At 43.0% G+C, this 18,017-nt stretch overlaps 1 protein-coding gene across 1 annotated transcript in view; it reads left to right on the top strand.

The window, feature by feature from the left end:
- Positions 1-18,017, top strand: part of LOC140194063 (macoilin-like) — a 136,173-nt gene that overhangs the window by 76,786 nt on the left and 41,370 nt on the right. The window contains exon 4 of the mRNA XM_072251448.1: positions 1,659-1,785. Within this exon, the coding sequence (XP_072107549.1) occupies positions 1,659-1,785 (127 nt within the window). The remainder of the gene's footprint in view (positions 1-1,658; positions 1,786-18,017) is intronic.

Raw genomic sequence — 18,017 nt, 5'->3', positions numbered from 1 at the left:
CTGAATACACCCAATGATCTGGCCTCCACAGCTGGTGGTAACAAATTCCACAAATTTAAATCCTCCCATGTAGCATTGTCTAGAATCACCTAATTCCTCCAGCACTGCTGTTCCAGACAGAATCATCACTGGAATCTCCCCATTAGAGCGGAAAGTTGTCCAAGTTTTCATTAAAGCCATCTATAGGGCACAAGCCAGATGTGTGGAAGAGTATTCTCTACTTCCTTTCGTGAATGCCATTTCAAGGACACCCAAGAAGCAGCGAGAGTACAGCAGACCACTTGATTGACACCTATCTATCACATTCGCACTACCAGCTTCCTGTGGCTGCAGTATATTCTACTTACAGCTGCTCTGCAGAACTTGCCAAGGCTTCTTTGATAGTATGTGCCAATGATCATAGGTGCTGTCAGAATTCTGGAAATTCTTGCTCTCATTGCTTTTCAGAAACAAGAGATAGGAAATACCTTTAACACATCGATCGTGATGGTTCAAAAGGCTCTTTTCACCTCCCACAGGCAATGAGTATTAACCTTGTCATTAACACTGACATTTCCTGAAGGAATGAATTACAGAGGATAGAGTCTCATTAATTATATCAATATATTTTATTGAACAGACACCAATGCCATTTTAATGCATTGAATCACTCAGTATTGACCATCCAATCCTAGTAGGTGTAATACGAATACAATAGCATGCAAAATCAATACTGTAGTGAGCATACATCGTCTTGCCATGGTGTGCTCTTGGAGGACTGGACCCAAGTGTGGAGGAACGGCAGGCTTTCTCTGTCACGGGGATCGCTGGCACTATCTCAATCCAGGAGCTGTGGATGGCAGGGTCACGACGCGACCCAGGGGCGGAGGAATGGCAGAATCCCCATGAAGAGAAGAAAACAAGGGGCTAGACATAAGAATACCAACAGAGCCTCGGAGAAGCGACTGAGTGAAACTGCAGGACAAATTGTTCCCTCCAACACAATGACTCTGCTAAGCAATAAAACGAGAGACCACTTTAAGTAGTCATAGAATGCAGGACACCCGTGCCAGTCACAATTGCCTTGACAAGATTAAATCAAAAGCGCAAGAGCTTAATGGCTCCAGTTAAGATAATGATTAGTAAATATAGGTGCTGAAAAACACTAGAAGCTCACCGCTATATGGCAAGCCACAGGGCTCATGGCATGTCTGGCATACAGATTATCCACAGCCACAAGAAGCACTTGGTTGAAGGTGGGATCCATCCTGAACCTGTAAGTGTTATGGGTTCAGACTGAACTATCTCTACTTTTGCAAGAAGCAGCACATTTGCTGCTCCTGAATGTCACTGATACAGATCCATGATGACAGATAACTCTCCCTCCCACTGGAGTATGGATCGCTTGTGGCAAAGTGACGACAGCCAGGAATTATTATGTGCCAATCTCACTTCACCTTCCAACAGGCCATCCCCATTTTCCTACTCTATTTGCTATAGTTTGTGAGACAGGAAACTTCGCACTTATTATCTGATGCTCATTACCTGGAAGTTTATCAAATAATGTACCTCTTTTACTGTTCCAGACTACTCCTGGTATTTTTTATAAAGTTATGCTGTGAGAATACTGGTTTATTTTCAGGGCTAACTTGGATTAATGTTTGTTTATTTCTCCATAGGCTATTTCCATACTCTTTGTATGTGCAGCATTTACCTCAGATGTGTTCTGCTTTATCTTCATACCACTGCACTGGCTTTTCTTCATTGCTAGTATATACGTATGGATTCAGTACCTCTGGAACTCAGGTAAACTATTCGAATTACAAAAGATGCCAAAAATTGAGCAAGTGTGCTTGTCAACAAGCAGATGCTTAAAATCCTTCTACAGCCACATAAAGATATTTACCCTTATTTAAAGCACTCTGTTTGGATTTTCAGTCTATAGCAGAGGTTCCTAATCTGGGGTCTACTGACATCTTGGTTAATGGTCAATAGCATAACAAAAGGTTGCGAACTCATGATCTAGAGCTATATTTTTTTATAAACAGTATTAAGTTACAAAGATGGATGTCAATGAATATGTCAGAAGGCTTTCTATTGGAAATAAGAAGTATTTTAATTGGCATTAAATTCAGCTTTTGCCAATGTTGCCACTCAGTAAATCGAGATATGAGTGAATTGTTCAGAGTACTCCACCACACATAGAATGGGATTCACAGATTATTCCCTTGTTAGTGCATGTCAATTTAATTAAGGTGTAATGTGATGTGGTTACCCACTGAACATGGATATAAAACAAGTAGATGCTTGGTGTGCAACATAAACACTAACATGAGTCATTGAGCTGAATGGCTGTAAGAACCATGTAATGACAAAATGCAACCTCTTTGTAATTGCCCTTTAGTAATCTTTGATTATTTACGGAATAAACTGCCAGCTGGACCAGTGAAGCTAAATCCAGTCAAATTACTCACAACTGAAGCAAGCTCTTTACTAATTTACCTAAAAGGTAAAAGGGGGACAAAATTAACAACATATCTATCCATGTATCACCTTAATGAAATCAGCGTGGCACTTTGAATATTCTTTACTTATCCTTTCCTCCCCAACAACCATTACAAAAGAATTATATAAAAAATAAAATCACAAGCTTTACAAGTTCTCCTAGCGGTCCTGAGCTTTAATTATGATTTTCTTTAAACTCTGTAATATATTCTTCTCGGTGGGTTACTTGGAAATTAATCAGAATGAAACTTGGGCTCATAAGCCTTAAACTGTTAGGCTAAGATGCATAACTTTGAACTGTATTTTTCTGTGTTGAAAGTTTGGAGAATGTCCCAAATGTGATTATTTAAATTAGCAAAAAGAACCTGAGCAACTTTATCTGCGAGGGATTCCAATTGCCACAGTGCAATCTTATAATAAAACACAGTCGTTACGGTTGAATTATGAAGTACATTTTCACATCAAGCTTCGTGGAAACCTGCAACACTTTCTGAGATCAATAGAGTAAAAATCTTGAGAGATGTGGATTGAAACTAGGTAAATAGAGTTGTGAAATAATTGGACATTTCAAACTGAGAGACAGAGCAGGATCATGGGGCGCTGTTGAAGATTTAATAAATATTGCTGATGCTAGAAACTTGAAATAAAAACAGAAAATATTGGGAATGGTTTCAAGGAGGCAGTATCAATGGAAAGAGGAGCAGAGTTGACATTTTGGATTCAAAGACTGACTCGTTGAAGTGTCTGTGACCTCTGGTTTCTTTCCACAAGTACTTTCTGATTTTGTTATCCTGTATGTTTATACCAAGTGGCACATAGACCTGCCCCTATGTGCATCTAGGGTAAAATACACTATAAAACAATAAGCTGCTCACAAGAATATTGCAGGAATCTGTTGCTAATAGAATTACTTTCATGGGAAATAATTCCAAATCGAAATAAACAGAACTACAAAACCGGTTTGAAAATCTCATTCCTCTGTGTCTGCTGCTCCAAGTGAAAAACACTCTTGCACAAACCAGGTTAAAAATTTATCTTTTTCTTTGCATTATAAAGAACTAATGGATAAATATTAAAGGACAAGGTATTACTTTTGGGGAGAAAGTGTGACCTCTGCTGGAGTAACTAAGGAAAGCAACGATGGAAGAAAACCTGAACTGAGGTTAAATCTCGATTAAGTGAATGTTGTGGTTTTAATTAGAGACAGAGGCATAAGTACAATACTAAGTACAATTTTGTCATTGATTTTTTTTAAAAAAGCCATATACGAAAGGAAACACCTGAGGTATAAAAATTGGCCCACATTGCAGCCTTTTCTTGGGACCAGGATCCTGCACCAGAAGGAAGGCTGAGAAATGTCCAACTCAGTACTGCAGAATGTTAGGCAACCAGTTGGTCAAATTGAAACCAGCTTTAGGACTGCAGCAGAAGAGGGGCTTTTTTTTTAAAAAAAAACAGAACATTTAGATTTTTCATGAGTGGCCCAGGTGTAACATGTGGCTTTCACCTAAAAGGTGATTTAAAAAAAAATGCTTCTTAGATGGTACCTAGAGGAGCAGGAATTCATGGTTGCTCAGAAAGAATCACTAGTTGTTCCCCAAAGAAACATGAATTTGGAAAGGACATCAGAAACTTGTTTCTTTCTTCCTAATATGAAAGGACCTGATTGCTGGAATGAACAGAAGAGCAGAATCGGGCCATTTAGCCCCATGGAGTCTGCTCAGCTGTTTGATCATGGCTGATCTATTTCCCCTCTCAACCAAATTCTCCTGCCTTCTCCTGCGATCTTTCTCACCTTGACCAACCAAGAACCTATCAACCTACACCTTAAATACACCCAATGACTTGGCCTCCACAGCTGCCTGTGGCAATGAATACAACAACTTTACCACGCCCTGGCTAAAGAAATTTCTCTTCACTCCATTCTAAATGTATGTTCCTCTATTCTGCGGTTGTGCCCTTTGGTCCAAGACTCCTCCACTATCGGACCAACTGCAAATCCACTCTATTTAGGCCTTTCAACATTCAATAGGTTTCAATGAGATCCCCCTTCTCATTCTTCTAATTTCTAGCGAGTACAGGACCAAAGCTATCAAACACTCCTCATATTACAAGCCTTTCAATCCTGGAATCATTTTTGTGAATCTCCTTTGAACACCCTCCAAAATCAGCACTTCCTTTCTTAGATAAGTGGCTCAGAACTGCTCACAATACACCAAGTGAGGCCTCACCAGTGCTTTATAAAGCCTCACCAGTACATCCTTGCTTTCATATTCTAATTTTTTCGAAGTGAATACTAATATCGCATTTGCCTGCCTCACCACCGACTCAACCTGAAGTTAACCTTTAGGAAATCCTGCGCGAGGACTCCCAAGTCCCTTTGCACCTCTGATTATTGAATTTTCTCCCCATTTAGAAAATACTCTACACTTTTATTCCTTTGACCAAGGTGCATTATCATACACTTCACGACACTGAGACATCACCTAACACTTCTTTGCCCATCCTCCTAATCCGTTCAAGTCCTTCTGCAGTCTCCCTGCTCCCTCAACACTACCTGCCCCTCCACCTATCTTTGTATCGTCCGCAAATTTGGTCACAGTGCCATCAATTCTGCCATCCAAATCATTGACCTAGAATGTAAAAAGAAGCAGTTCCAATACTGACATTGTAGAACACCACCAGTCCCAGCAGCCAATCAGAAAAGGCTCCATGTATTCCCACTTTTTGCCCCCTGCCAATCAGCCAATGTTCAGTCTAAGCTAGTATTTTTCCTGTAATACTATGGGCTCTTAGCTTGCTAAGAAGCCTCTTGTGCGGCACCTTGTCAAAGGCCTTCTGAAAGTCCAAGTACACAACGTCCACTGATTTTCCTTTGTCTATCCTGCTTGTTATTTCCTCAAAGGATTCCAAAGGATTTGCCTGACAAGATTTTCCCTTGAAGAAAATCTTATTTTATCATGTGCCTCCAAGTACCCTGAAACCATAATAAGATCATAAGACATAGAAGCAGAACTAGGCCATTTGGCTGATGGAGTCTGCTCCGCCATCCAATCATGGCTGAACCTTTTCTTCCCCTCCTCAGCCCCAATCCCCAGCCTTCTCCCCGTAACTTTTGATGACTCCCAAGTCCCTTTGCAGCTCAGATTTTTGGATTTTCTCGCCCTTTAGAAAATAGTCCGTCAATTTATTTCTACTACCAAAGTGCATGACCATGCATTTTCTAACATTGACAGATTAGGAGAATGGGCAAGAAAGTGGCAAATGAAATACAAAGTCCTTCTGCAGCTTTTCCGTTTCCTCAACACTACCTGCCCCTCCACCAATGATGGTATCATCTGCAAACTTGGCAACAAAGCCATCTGTTCCCTCATCTAAATTATTGATCTACAGTATAAAAAGAAGTGGTCCCAACACTGACCCCTGCGGAACACCACCAGTCAATGGCAGCCAACCAGAAAAGGATCCTTTTATTCCCACTCGCTGCCTCCTACCAATCAGCCAATGCTCTAACCAGGCCAGTTGCTTTCCTGTAATACCATGGGCTCTTAATTTGGTAAGCAACCTCATGTGTGGCACCTTGCCAAAGGCCTTCTGAAAGTCCAAATATACAACATCCACTGCGTCCCTTTTATCTATCCTACTTGTAATCTCTTCGAAGAATTCTAGCAGGTTTGTCAGGCAACATTTTCTCTTCAGGAAACCATGCTGACTTTGTCCTATCATGTCCTGTGTCACCAAGTACTCCACAACCTCATCCTTAACAATTGACTCCAACATCTTCCTAACCACTGAGGTCAGGCTAACCAGTCTATAATTTCCTTTCTGCTGACTCCCTCCTTTCTTAAAGAGTAAAGTGACATTTGCAATTTTCTAGTCCTCTGGCACCATGCCAGAGTTCAATGATTTTTAAAAGATCATTACTAATGCTTCCACTATCTCTACCACTACCTCTTCCAGAACCCTGGGGTGCAGTTCATCTGGCCCAGGTGACTTGCAGCTTTAGGTCTTTCAGGTTTTGAGCACCTTCTCCCTTGTAATAGTAATGGCACTCACTTCTCTTCTCTCACACCCTCCAGCACTTGGTACTCTGCTAATGTCTTCCACAGTGAAGATTAATGCAAAATACTCATTTAGTTCATCTGCCATCTCCTTGGTCTCGGGTTATTGTTTCTTTGGCTTCATTTTCTAGCAATCCTATATCCACTCTTTATTTTTATATACTTGAAAAAGCTTCTTCTATCCATGTTGATATTGTTTGCTAGCTTGCTTTCATATTTAATCTTTTCCCTCCTAATGATTTTTTTAGTTGCTCTCTGTAGGTTTTAAAAGCTTCCCAATCCTCTATCTTCCCACTAATTTTTGTTTGTTGTATGTTTGTTTACGTCAGCTTTAACCTCCTTTGTCAGCCACAGAGTACTATTTTGCCATTTGAGTATTTCTTTGTTTTTGGAATACTGTACATCTATCCCGCACCTTCCTCATTTTTCCCTGAATCTCAAGCCATTGCTGCTCTGCTGTCATCCCTGTCAGCATCTCCTTCCAATTTACTTTGGCTAACTCCTCTCTCATATGACTGCAATTACCTTTACTCTACTGAAATATTGTTATGTCAGTCTCTACTTTTTCCCTATCAAATTTCAAGTTGAACTCAACCATATTGTGAACACTGCCCCTCACATAACATCCAATCCAGTATAGCTGATCCCCTGGTATGCTTAATGACAAACTGCTCTAAAAAACCATCTCATAGGCATTCAACAAATTCATTCTCTTGAGTTCTATTACCAACCTGATTTTTCCCGATCTATCTGCATGTTAAAGTCTCCCATGACTATCATAACATTGGCCTTTCGAGATACCTTTTCCAGTTCCCATTGTAATCTGTAGCTCACATCCCAGCTACTGTTTGGAGGCCTGTACATAACTGCCATCAGTGTCACTTTACCCTTACAGTTTCTTAACTCAATCCACAAGGATTCTTCATCTTGCAATCCTTTGTCACATATTTCTACTGATTTGATGCCATTCTTTACCAGCAGAACCACAGCACCTCAGCCTGCCTTCCTATCCTTCTGATACAGCGTGTAACCCTGGACATTCAGCTCCCAACTGCAGCCATCCTTCAGCCACAATTCGGTGACGGCCACAACATCATACCCAACATACCTGTAAAAGTGCAACAAGATCATCCACCTTATTTCTTGTACTCCATGCATTGAGATATAACACTTTGAGTACTGGATTTGCTACCCTTTTTGACTTCTGCCTCCCTAATGCATTGATACTCACCCCGCTGGCTGCAATTTTGTCCTATCATCTGCCTGCCCTTCCTGACAGTCTGACTGCATGCTATCTTTACTTTTTTACCCTCCGTCCTACCCTGAATCCCATCACTCTTGTTCCCATCCCCCTGCCAAATTAGTTTAAACCCTCCCCAACAGCTCTAACAAACCTGTTTGTGAGAATATTGGTCCCCCTCGGGTTCAGGTGCAACCCATCCATTTTGCACAGGTCATCCTTCCCTCAGAAGAGATCCCAAAGATCCAACCGTTAACGTCCATAACAATTGACTCCAACATCTTCCCAACCACTGAGGTCAGGCCCAGAGTTAATATAGGCTTATAATATAAATAAGACTGCTTAGAAAACAGTAGAACAGTACAGCACGGGAACAGGCCCGTTGTCCAATGATCTCTGTGACGAACAGGATGTACGTATAATTGCTTCTCTCTGCACATGATCCATGAGATGACTGGTAGTTGCTGTTTAATTAGGCAGCAATTGGACAGTGAGGTTCCTTGTTTAATTTTTTTATCCCTAAAAACCAGAATAATATTGGAATATCTGCCAAACCAAAGTTTTCTACACCATTGATAGAACTTTAAAAAATTTACATGGCAATAGAACTAATTATCAATCATTCTGTTACAGCAGACAGATTTGCTTTCCTTTTCCTCTTTACTTACATTTTTACTCCTAGTGCCCAGGTTGGGAGTTCTCATTCAAACAACGTATGTCCTTCTAACGCAAACACGAGGAATTCTGCAGATGCTGGAAATTCAGGCAACACACATCAAAGTTGCTGGTGAACGCAGCAGGCCAGGCAGCATCTCTAGGAAGAGGTACAGTCAACGTTTCGGGCCGAGACCCTTCGTCAGGACTAACTGAAGGAAGAGCTAGTAAGAGATTTGAAAGTGGGAGGGGGAGGGGGAGATCCAAAATGATAGGAGAAGACAGGAGGGGGAGGGATGGAGCCTCCTGTCCCATGATCCTCTCATATCCCTTTTGCCAATCACCTGTCCAGCTCTTGGCTCCATCCCTCCCCCTCCTGTCTTCTCCTATCATTTTGGATCTCCCCCTCCCCCTCCCACTTTCAAATCTCTTACTAACTCTTCCTTCAGTTAGTCCTGACGAAGGGTCTCGGCCCGAAACGTCGACTGTACCTCTTCCTAGAGATGCTGCCTGGCCTGCTGCGTTCACCAGCAACTTTGATGTGCGTTGCTCAAAGTATGACCCTGATCCTATTCTAACGATTGACAGGTGGTTTAGGATCAGAGAGCTGGATTCCCTGGTATTATGGGTCAAAAGATTTGCTCTGATTGGTGGAGGCTGAGGGGAGATTGACAGAAGTTTACAAGACTATGAGAGACATAGATAGAGTAGACAGACGGTATCTTTTTCCCAGGGTTGAAATGTCTAATACCAGAGGTAAGAGGGTGTCATTTTAAAGCAGATGTGAGGAGCAAATTTTTTTACGCAGAGAGTGGTGGGTGTCTGGAATGCCATTGCCTGGTGTGGTGGTAGTGGCAGATACATTAGGGACTTTTGAGAGAAGTTTAGGTAGGCACATGCATGTGAGAAAATAGTAAGATATGAACATTGTGTAGGCAGAAGTGATTAGTTTAGTCGTCCATTTGATTACTTTTTTAACTGGTTCAGCACAACCTTGTGGGCGGAAGGGCCAGCTCCTGTGCTGTACGATGTTCTGTTTGAAATCAGGCAGGATCTGGCATTGGACTCCGTGTAGAAACTAGCACTGGAGTAAAATCTCTGGCGCATTGACCTTCCTCACTTAGATTTTCCGAAACTTACAGTAGGACTGTGTAAATTCTCGGCTTATTTGTGGTGGTGGGGGTGGGGGGGGGGGTGGGGGGGTTGAACCAGCAGCCAGAAACAACTTACAATTCTTACTATCATTCATAGTATACATACAGTATTTTATGTATTGCCCTATGCTGCTGTTGTAAAACAACACATTTCATGACATGTCTCAGTGATGATAAACCTGATAATTCTTCAAGATCCAGCAAGAGCAGCTATATCACAGCATCAGTCCATCTGTTCAAAAATGTAATTAGTTTCAAAAAGAGATCTTAAAATGAGATGATTTATTGCAACCTTCCTTTTGCAACAAGTGTTTGACTAACGGAATGTATTTTTTTCCTGTTTGTTTTTAACCTTAGGCTCACCCTGATGAATATCTACAAACTGCTTACATTATGCTGAAGAGAAATTCTTATTAACATAGTTTTGTAGCTGAAGTGAATGGCAGGGTGCTTCTGATATTGCCACTTGGGAAAAGCATTTGATTTAGGATTTGTGAAGGAGAGAGGACACCCCTGCATAAATTGCCTGGCCCAGATGTTTAGTTTAATGTTATCTGCAATCTGTGCAAGTTAAAAGACCTTTAGAATCATTTTGTGGCGGCACGGAGTCTGATAACGGACTGAGAGGCACGCTGTGGTATGGCTGCTCTTGCTGGATCTTGAAGAAGTATCAGGTTGATTATCTCTGAAGGGAGGGAGGGAACGTTGACTCAGACCATGAGAGGCCTGCGTCGGGCATTTTCATGCCTTACAAGGCACAGATTGGAAGTCTGTGTGGGGCGCCACTCCTCGCACAGACGAGAGCAATGTGTGATTAAGCGCCTTACTCAAGGACACAAACACGCTGCCACAGCTGAGGCTCGAACTAGCGACCTTGAGGTAACTAGACAAACGCCTTAACCACTTGGCCACGTGACATGTTGTGAAATTTCTTGTTTTGTGACAGAGGTACAGTGCAATACGTAAAATACTGTATACTATGAATTATAATAAGAAATGTAATTGTCCTTTGAGATCCAGTGCAGAATGGGCCTTTCCTGCCCTTCGAGCTGCACCACCTAACAATCCCTTGATTTAATCCCAGCATAATCATGAGACGATTTGTAATGATCAATTAACCTACCAACTGGTACGTCTGTAGAAGGAAACCAGAACACCTGAGGTCACTGTGAGAATGTTCTAACTCCTTACAGGCAGCACCGGGGTTTGAACCCGGTGACGACCTGGTGTTTGGACCATTTAAATGCCGGCCCAGATAGGCAGGGTGTCGGGACCGAAGGCAAGGATCGAACGGATTTCGCTTGCTCTCCCGTGATGTTCACTGCTCTCTCCCTGGCACAGATGGCCTGAGACCAAGGCTTTGGGCCTACTCAGGCTGCCCTGAGGATTTGGATCTATGGACTCAATTCGTTGCTTGCTTCTATTGTTTGTATGGTTTGTGTATTTTTTTTCTCTCTCTGCTCATTGGCTGTTGGGTCTTCTTTTAATTGGGTTCATTCGGCTTTCTGGCTTTGTGACTGCCTGTAAGCAGACAAATCTCAAGGTTGTATAATTTGACCTATCTTTGATAATAAATGTCCTTTGAATTTTCTCTGCTGCTCTATTTTTGGGTCAAGCCTCCTCTACGTTTCCTGACAGGATGGGTGAACCAGCGATTGACTTGGCTGAGTTTGTTTGCCGAAAGGAAGGCATCTGCTGGCACGAGTACACAATCCAGAAGTAACAGGAAACCACAGACTACCTGGTTGCTACTCTTAACCAACTCTCCGTCTGGCTGCAGCAACCCCGCGCTAGTTGACCTCCTCCCCTCGGAGCCCCAGGTTCCAGTGCCTAGGCGCTTTTTGACGGATCCCTAGCTAGAGGCTGCAAGTTCATGGTCCAGTGCAACTTAACCTTCAAGCTTCAACCATCTCTGTATTCTACAGACCAAGCCAAGATTGCCTTTGTCACCTTTGTCTTGACTGGGCGAGCTCCAACCTAGGCCGCTGCTAACTGGGACAACAATACCACCATTTGCAACAAATATGAAGAATTCACTGCTGAGATGTGCTGGGTTTTCGACCGCCTGGGAAGTGGGAGGCAGTGGATCAGGTACTTCACTTATGTCAAAACTCACACTTGGTTCTGGATTACACCGTGGAATTCAGGACCCTTGCAGCAGAGCGCGGCTGGAATGCAGAAGAGCTGCTGGCCCATTACCATCACGGCCTCTTGGAATGCCTGAAAGACAAACGGTCTACCCAGCAGACGCCCACCGACCTTGAAAGCCTCATCACTCTGGCTCTCCGAATTGACAAGCATCTTATGGAATGACCCTCCAGCTCTCCAGCCAAACCCCCAGTACTGTTTCCCAGAACCACTTCCGGCTGCAGAACCCTCATCAACAATGCCTGCAGAACACGTGTAGTTGCGGGGGGAGCTCCCTTAGTCCCCAGGAGCGTGAGCGTGTGGAGGAACAACTTGTGCGCTTATTGCAGAGCAGCTCAGCACCCACGTGTCAAATGCCCACTGCTTCTGGGAAAATGGCACCATTAGGTAGCGACAAGGAGCCTTCTGTCTGGTAAGCTTCACCCGGCCCCTCATTCCAGCACCATAGCCCAACTCATTCTCTCTGTCCTCCTCCGCACTCTGAGGGCTCTACGTGCTCAGGGGTCTCTGATTGATTCCAGCACAATAGGCAACTTTCTGGATCAGACTCTGTATGTGCATTTTGGACTCCGTACTGAGCCTATCTCTCAGCCCTTCTGCACCACGGCCATTGACGGACATCCCTTGGGGTCAGGGATTGTCAGAGCACGCAGACGGCCTGTGTACATGAGCATCAGAGACCACCGTGAATCCATCCAGTTCCTCCTTATCAACTCACCCAACATTCCTCTCATCTGGGGTTACCCCTGGCTCTGCACTCACCGACCTCACTCTGCCATTGAGTTGGACCATGAGCCTGCAACCTCAGCTGACTTCACCTCATAAATCCTTGGAGATGGAGGAAACGCTCAACCTCACCAAACTCCCACAGGAATGCCATGACTTGCCCATCGCTTTCAGTAAAAGGGAAGCCAGCATCCCTGTCACCTCACAGACTAGACGACTGTACAATCGACCACCTCCTGGGCACCAGCCCTCCCCTAGGTTGTCTTTTCTGTCTCCTCTGAGACCCAAGCCATGAATGATCATATCACCAGAGCACTACAGCACAGCTTTGTTTGATAATCCCAGTCTCCAGATGGTGCAGGAATCTTCTTTTTCAAAAACAAAACTGGGGTCTCTGCCCCTGTGACTCATCAAAATCACCATTTAGAACTGCTACCCTTTCCCCTTGATGGATAACACATTTGAAACGCTCCATGGGGACAGGATCTTCACCAAACTGGATCTAGGAAGCCCATACAACCTCTTCCATATCCGCCAGTGGAATATGTGGAAGATGGTGTTCATAACACCCACTGGCCATTATGAATACCTGGTGATGCCTTTTGGACGTTCCAACAGTCCAGCCATTTTCCGAGCCATCATAAATGACATCCTCCTACACAGGAATGTGTTCATCCATAGTACCTTAAAAACATTCTCATCTTCTCCAAAGAACACCAAGATCACATCTCGCATGTCTGTTCAGACCTTCAGCATCTCCTTGAACACCAACTGTACTGCAAGTTAGAGAAATGCCAGTTCTGCACCCCAGTCATTTCCTTCCTGGGTTATGTCTGTCCTTTCACCCCAAAGGCATAACCATGGACACAGACAAGAGAGCACCATTGTTGAATGGCTCTGACCACGTTCCCACAAACAGCTACAGCGCTTCTTGGGCTTCACCAACTTCTACTGCCATTCATCAGGAACTACAGCCCAGTTGCTGCTGCGCTCACCAAATTACCAACCTCACAGATGACCTGGTCTGCTGTTGAAGATAACGCTTTTAAGGAGCTCAAGAGCCTCTTTGCCACTGCTCCCATTCTCCACCATCTGAGACCCTCCCCTTTTGTGAGGTGGACGTATTTGACGTGCCATCCTCTCCCAGCAAGGACCAGATGGGAAGAAGCAACCTTGTGCATTCCACAGTCACAGTCCTTCCTCATCCACAGTCCTTACTGACCAATCAAACCAGTCAACCTCAAAAAGTTGCTCCTAGCCTTCAGTTACATTGTTGCCAGTAGTGTTCAGTATCTCATCTCTCTTTTGTGGCCCCTCATGGCTTGCTATTTTCACAGTCTATTATCAAAGTTATCGTTCATTGCTGAATCGTCTGTGTTGCTCTGCTTTTGCGTCCAGCCTCCTCTACGTTTTCTGACAGGTGAAGCAAGTAGCCTTTTCCTGCTCCGGCTTCTTCCGTTATTACGATGCTCTCAGCCTGGGGAAGAAAATACCCTGAAGGCTTGAGACCATTGGCTTTGCAGAATCAGGTTTGTTATCACTGACATGTGCTGTGACATTTGTTGTTTGGTGCCGGCCGTACGGTGCAATGCATAAAATATAGCGTAAATTATGATAAGAACTATACTTAAAAAATTAAATAACTAGAGCAAAAAGAGAGTAAAATAACAGTGAGGGAGTGTTCATGGGTTCATTTGGAAAAGTGATAGCAGAGGGGAAGAAGCTGTTCCTGAAACCCTGAGTGTGTGTCTTCAGGCTCCTGCACCTCGTCTCTGATGGTAATAATGAGGAAAGGGCATGCCCTGGGAGGTGTGGGTCCTTCATGATGGATGCTGCCTTTTTTGAGAAGTGAAGGACTCTTTTGTAAATGATATATCTTAAGTATACTTGAATGGGATTAATATGAATGAGTAACTTCCTCAATAGAGGTTTTCCACCTTGAAGGCATTGAGTTAAACTAATATAAAATAATGTGCTACCTTGCTGCAGTGGTTATCATTCTTATGGTACTTAACTAGTCAGCAAACTCAAAGAAGTCTTGACCCCTTTCCCTACTGAGGAGAGAGAACATATATTTCAATATTCCATTTTCCCTGTGCTCTGTAAATCACTTAGTAGCACAGTCTAATTCCCCTGCTGAGAATCCTTGAAATCTTTATGTCTGTTAAGGTATCGAGGAAATGTCTCATTTGTACCTTTCTGTGGGAATTTTGTCAGATAGAGTCAGGCAGTGATGCAGTTTATCTTTAGTTTCACCTTCTTACAGTGAGTAAAAGGACTCAGAGGATCAGTGTACAAATAAAGAAAATCTGAGCATATTTCACTGGTTTTGGCATCACTACACTGGCTGCCTGTGTCCTTTAGGATCATTTAAAAAGTACTCTTAGTGTATATAAGGCTCTGAGCAATCTAGCTTCTCCGTATGTTTTGGAGTGTCTATTCCCTTACGTCCCTAATCGTAATCTTAGATCCATGAATACTGGTTTGCCAAACTAGTGATGCAGCCTTTTGCTCTTATGCACCAAAAATCTGGAATACTCTACCGACAGAGATACACCAGGCTGGTACTGTGGAATGTTTTGAAACACTTCTAAAAACCCACTTTTTAAATTTGGCCTACTTATAGGATTACTTAATACATAATGCCTGTTGATTTCGATTACATTTATACAATTTGGTATATTTGTTATTCTATATAATGTTTGTCATTACTTACGATTTTTAATTTTGCCTTGTATTTTATGGGCATATTGATTTATCTTTACAAACTATGTTTGAGCCTGCATCTTAATGTACGAAAGGAGCTATATAAAGTTATTATTATTATTATTATAATTATTTTGCTGAACTTGAACTAGTAAGACAACTTTTCATCATAAGGTATGTGATTAATGAATACTTTAGCCATATACATGGTGTGAAGGGTGTGCAGCTCTTATCTTTGGGGGACAGTGATGCCCAAGATTTTAAAAAAGGAAGGGGTCAGAATGTTATAGTTTTTTGCTCGCTTTAGATCTCTGTAGATCTCTGTTTGCAGTTCCAAGGTGACAAGGGTGACATTAAGTATTTAAAAGTTCCCTTTGCACAGATGCAGATTCAGTCTCAGATTTACTTATCATATGAATATGGAAATGTGCCATACTATAACACGTCATTTGCGTTAACAATGAACACACATAAGGATGTGCTGGGCGTCGCCTGCAAGTGTCATTGCACAGTCTGCTGTCAATGTAGCGTGTCTACTATGCTTGGCAGAACAACACCGAACACAACAAAACAGGACACAACAAACAACAAAACAACAACAGCAAAACAAATCCCGTTCCTCACTCCACTCACACACACGAATAGTCCTCCAAATCTAGGGCAGGCCTTCGGGCCTCCAGTCTCCAGGCTTCAGCCATCAGGCTTCACCTAGACCATAAGACATAGGAGCAGAATTAGGCCAGTTGGCACTTCAAATCTGCTCCACCACTCAATCATGACGGATCAGTTCTCCCCTCCCTGGCCTTCTCCCATAACTCCAATCAGGAGCCTATCAAGCTGTGCCTTAAGTATGCCCAACCACCTGGCCTTCACAACCGCCTGTGGTAATAAATTCCACAAATTCACCACACTCTGGCTAAATAAATTTCTCGGCATCTCTGTTTTAAATGGACGCCCCTCTATCCTGAGGCTGTGCGCTCTTATCCTAGACTCTCCCACCATGGGAAACATCCTTTCCACATCTACTCTGTCTAGGCATTCAACATTTGAAAGGTTTCAATAAGATCCCCCCCCCCCTTATCCTTCTAAATTCCAACGAGTACAGGCCTAGAGCCATCAAACTTTCCTCATATGATAACCCTTTCATTCCTGAAATCATCCTTCCCAATCACTGATGCCAGGATAACTGGTCTGTAATTTCCTTTCTGCTGCCTTCCTCCTTTCTTAAAGAGTGGATTGACATTTGCAATTTTCCAGTCCTCTGGGACCAGTCCAATGATCATTACTAGCACCTCTACAATCTCTACTGCTACTTCTTTCAGAACCCTAGGGTGCAGTTCATCCAGTCTGGGTGACTTATGTATCATTAGGTCTTTCAGCTTTTTGAGCACCTTTTCCCTTGTAATAGTAACTGCACTGACTTCTCTTCCCTCACACCCTTCTGGCACACTGCTAGTGTCTTCCACAGTGAAGACTGATGCAAAATACTCATTTAGTTCATCAGCCATCTTCTTGTCCCCCGTTATTATTTCTCCGGCCTCATTCTCTAGTGATCCTATATCCACTCTCATCTCTCTTTTATTTTTTTTACATACTTGGAAAAGCTTTTATTATCCTCTTTGATATTGTTTGCTAGCTTGCTTTCATATTTCATTTTCTCCCTCCTAATGATTCTTTTGCTTTCTGTAAGTTTTTAAAAGCTTCCCAATCCTCTATCTTCCCATTCATTTTTGCCTTGTTGTATGCCCTCTCTTTTGCTTTTACGTTACACTTCCAGACTTCCGATTGATCTTCAGGATTTATCTTCAGTATCGACCCCTGGACTTACAGATGATGGAATCTCAGACTCCAGGCTCAAACTCTGGGCTCACCAACTGACTGACAAAGCGGTTTTCCAAGGTTTCCTCTGTTTGGCACTCAACAGCATTTCTTTCTTTTGCTGCATTTAATTCAAGAGTCTCTGAGATCACTTCATTAACATTCTGGGCTAAGTCCTGCGTCCTTTTTGGGTGCCATCCTTGTTCATTTTTCCTTTGTGCCACGTTATTTGGATGGTTATCTCAGCCATCCCAACTATACACTGCTGCTTCTGCTGCCTAGCTTCACTCAACAGCCATAGAAAGGATTCAGTTACAATATCCAATCCCCATATCATAATAATACCTGGGAGTTGTTCTCAGCTGATTGCAATGGAGATTTAAAATAAATATCTCAGTTAATTTGCAGCAGAATTCCTGGGTCACCAGCAGCAATATGGTTCAATGAAATGAGTCAATAAATTTCAGGCCCAAGTTATATTGCTGCAATAATTACAGCTTGATTTTTATAATATTCAAAAGCTCACAAGAAAGGCAGGCACTTTTTCTCTCCATTCTGTAAATTCCGTGAATTATTACATAATTCTGATTTGATGGAGGCAGACGTGAGAGTACGGAGGAACATCTGGAAAACTTCTGAAACGCCCACTTCGCTGCCGCTGCTACTGTGTGGTAACCGGAATCTCCAGAGCTGAAGGCCCCGAAATCCTCGGCTTTGCTTGTTTCAGGGGCCGCGGCGAGGTCGATGGCGCTTGGGAGGCTGTATCGGAGGGGCTGGTCGGAGGCTCGAAGTTTTTGGATGGATGGACTCAGTGTCGGCTGTGGTCGGCTGCTTCCAATGCATCGACAGTTGTCGGTGCCTGGAGGTTTACGGCAGGGAATTTTTCCCTTTTGTCGCCTGCTATCGGGGACTTGGGAGTCGATCGACTCGAGGAATTTTGAGATTTTTTTTACAGTGCCCATGTGTTCTTCATCAAATTATGGCATTGCTTTGCACTGCTGTAACTGTATGTTATAATTATGTGGT

The sequence above is a fragment of the Mobula birostris genome, chromosome 2, assembly GCF_030028105.1.
Source record: "Mobula birostris isolate sMobBir1 chromosome 2, sMobBir1.hap1, whole genome shotgun sequence".
In the NCBI taxonomy this organism is placed as follows: Eukaryota; Metazoa; Chordata; class Chondrichthyes; order Myliobatiformes; family Myliobatidae; genus Mobula; species Mobula birostris.
This window is presented reverse-complemented; position numbering and strand designations above follow the sequence as displayed.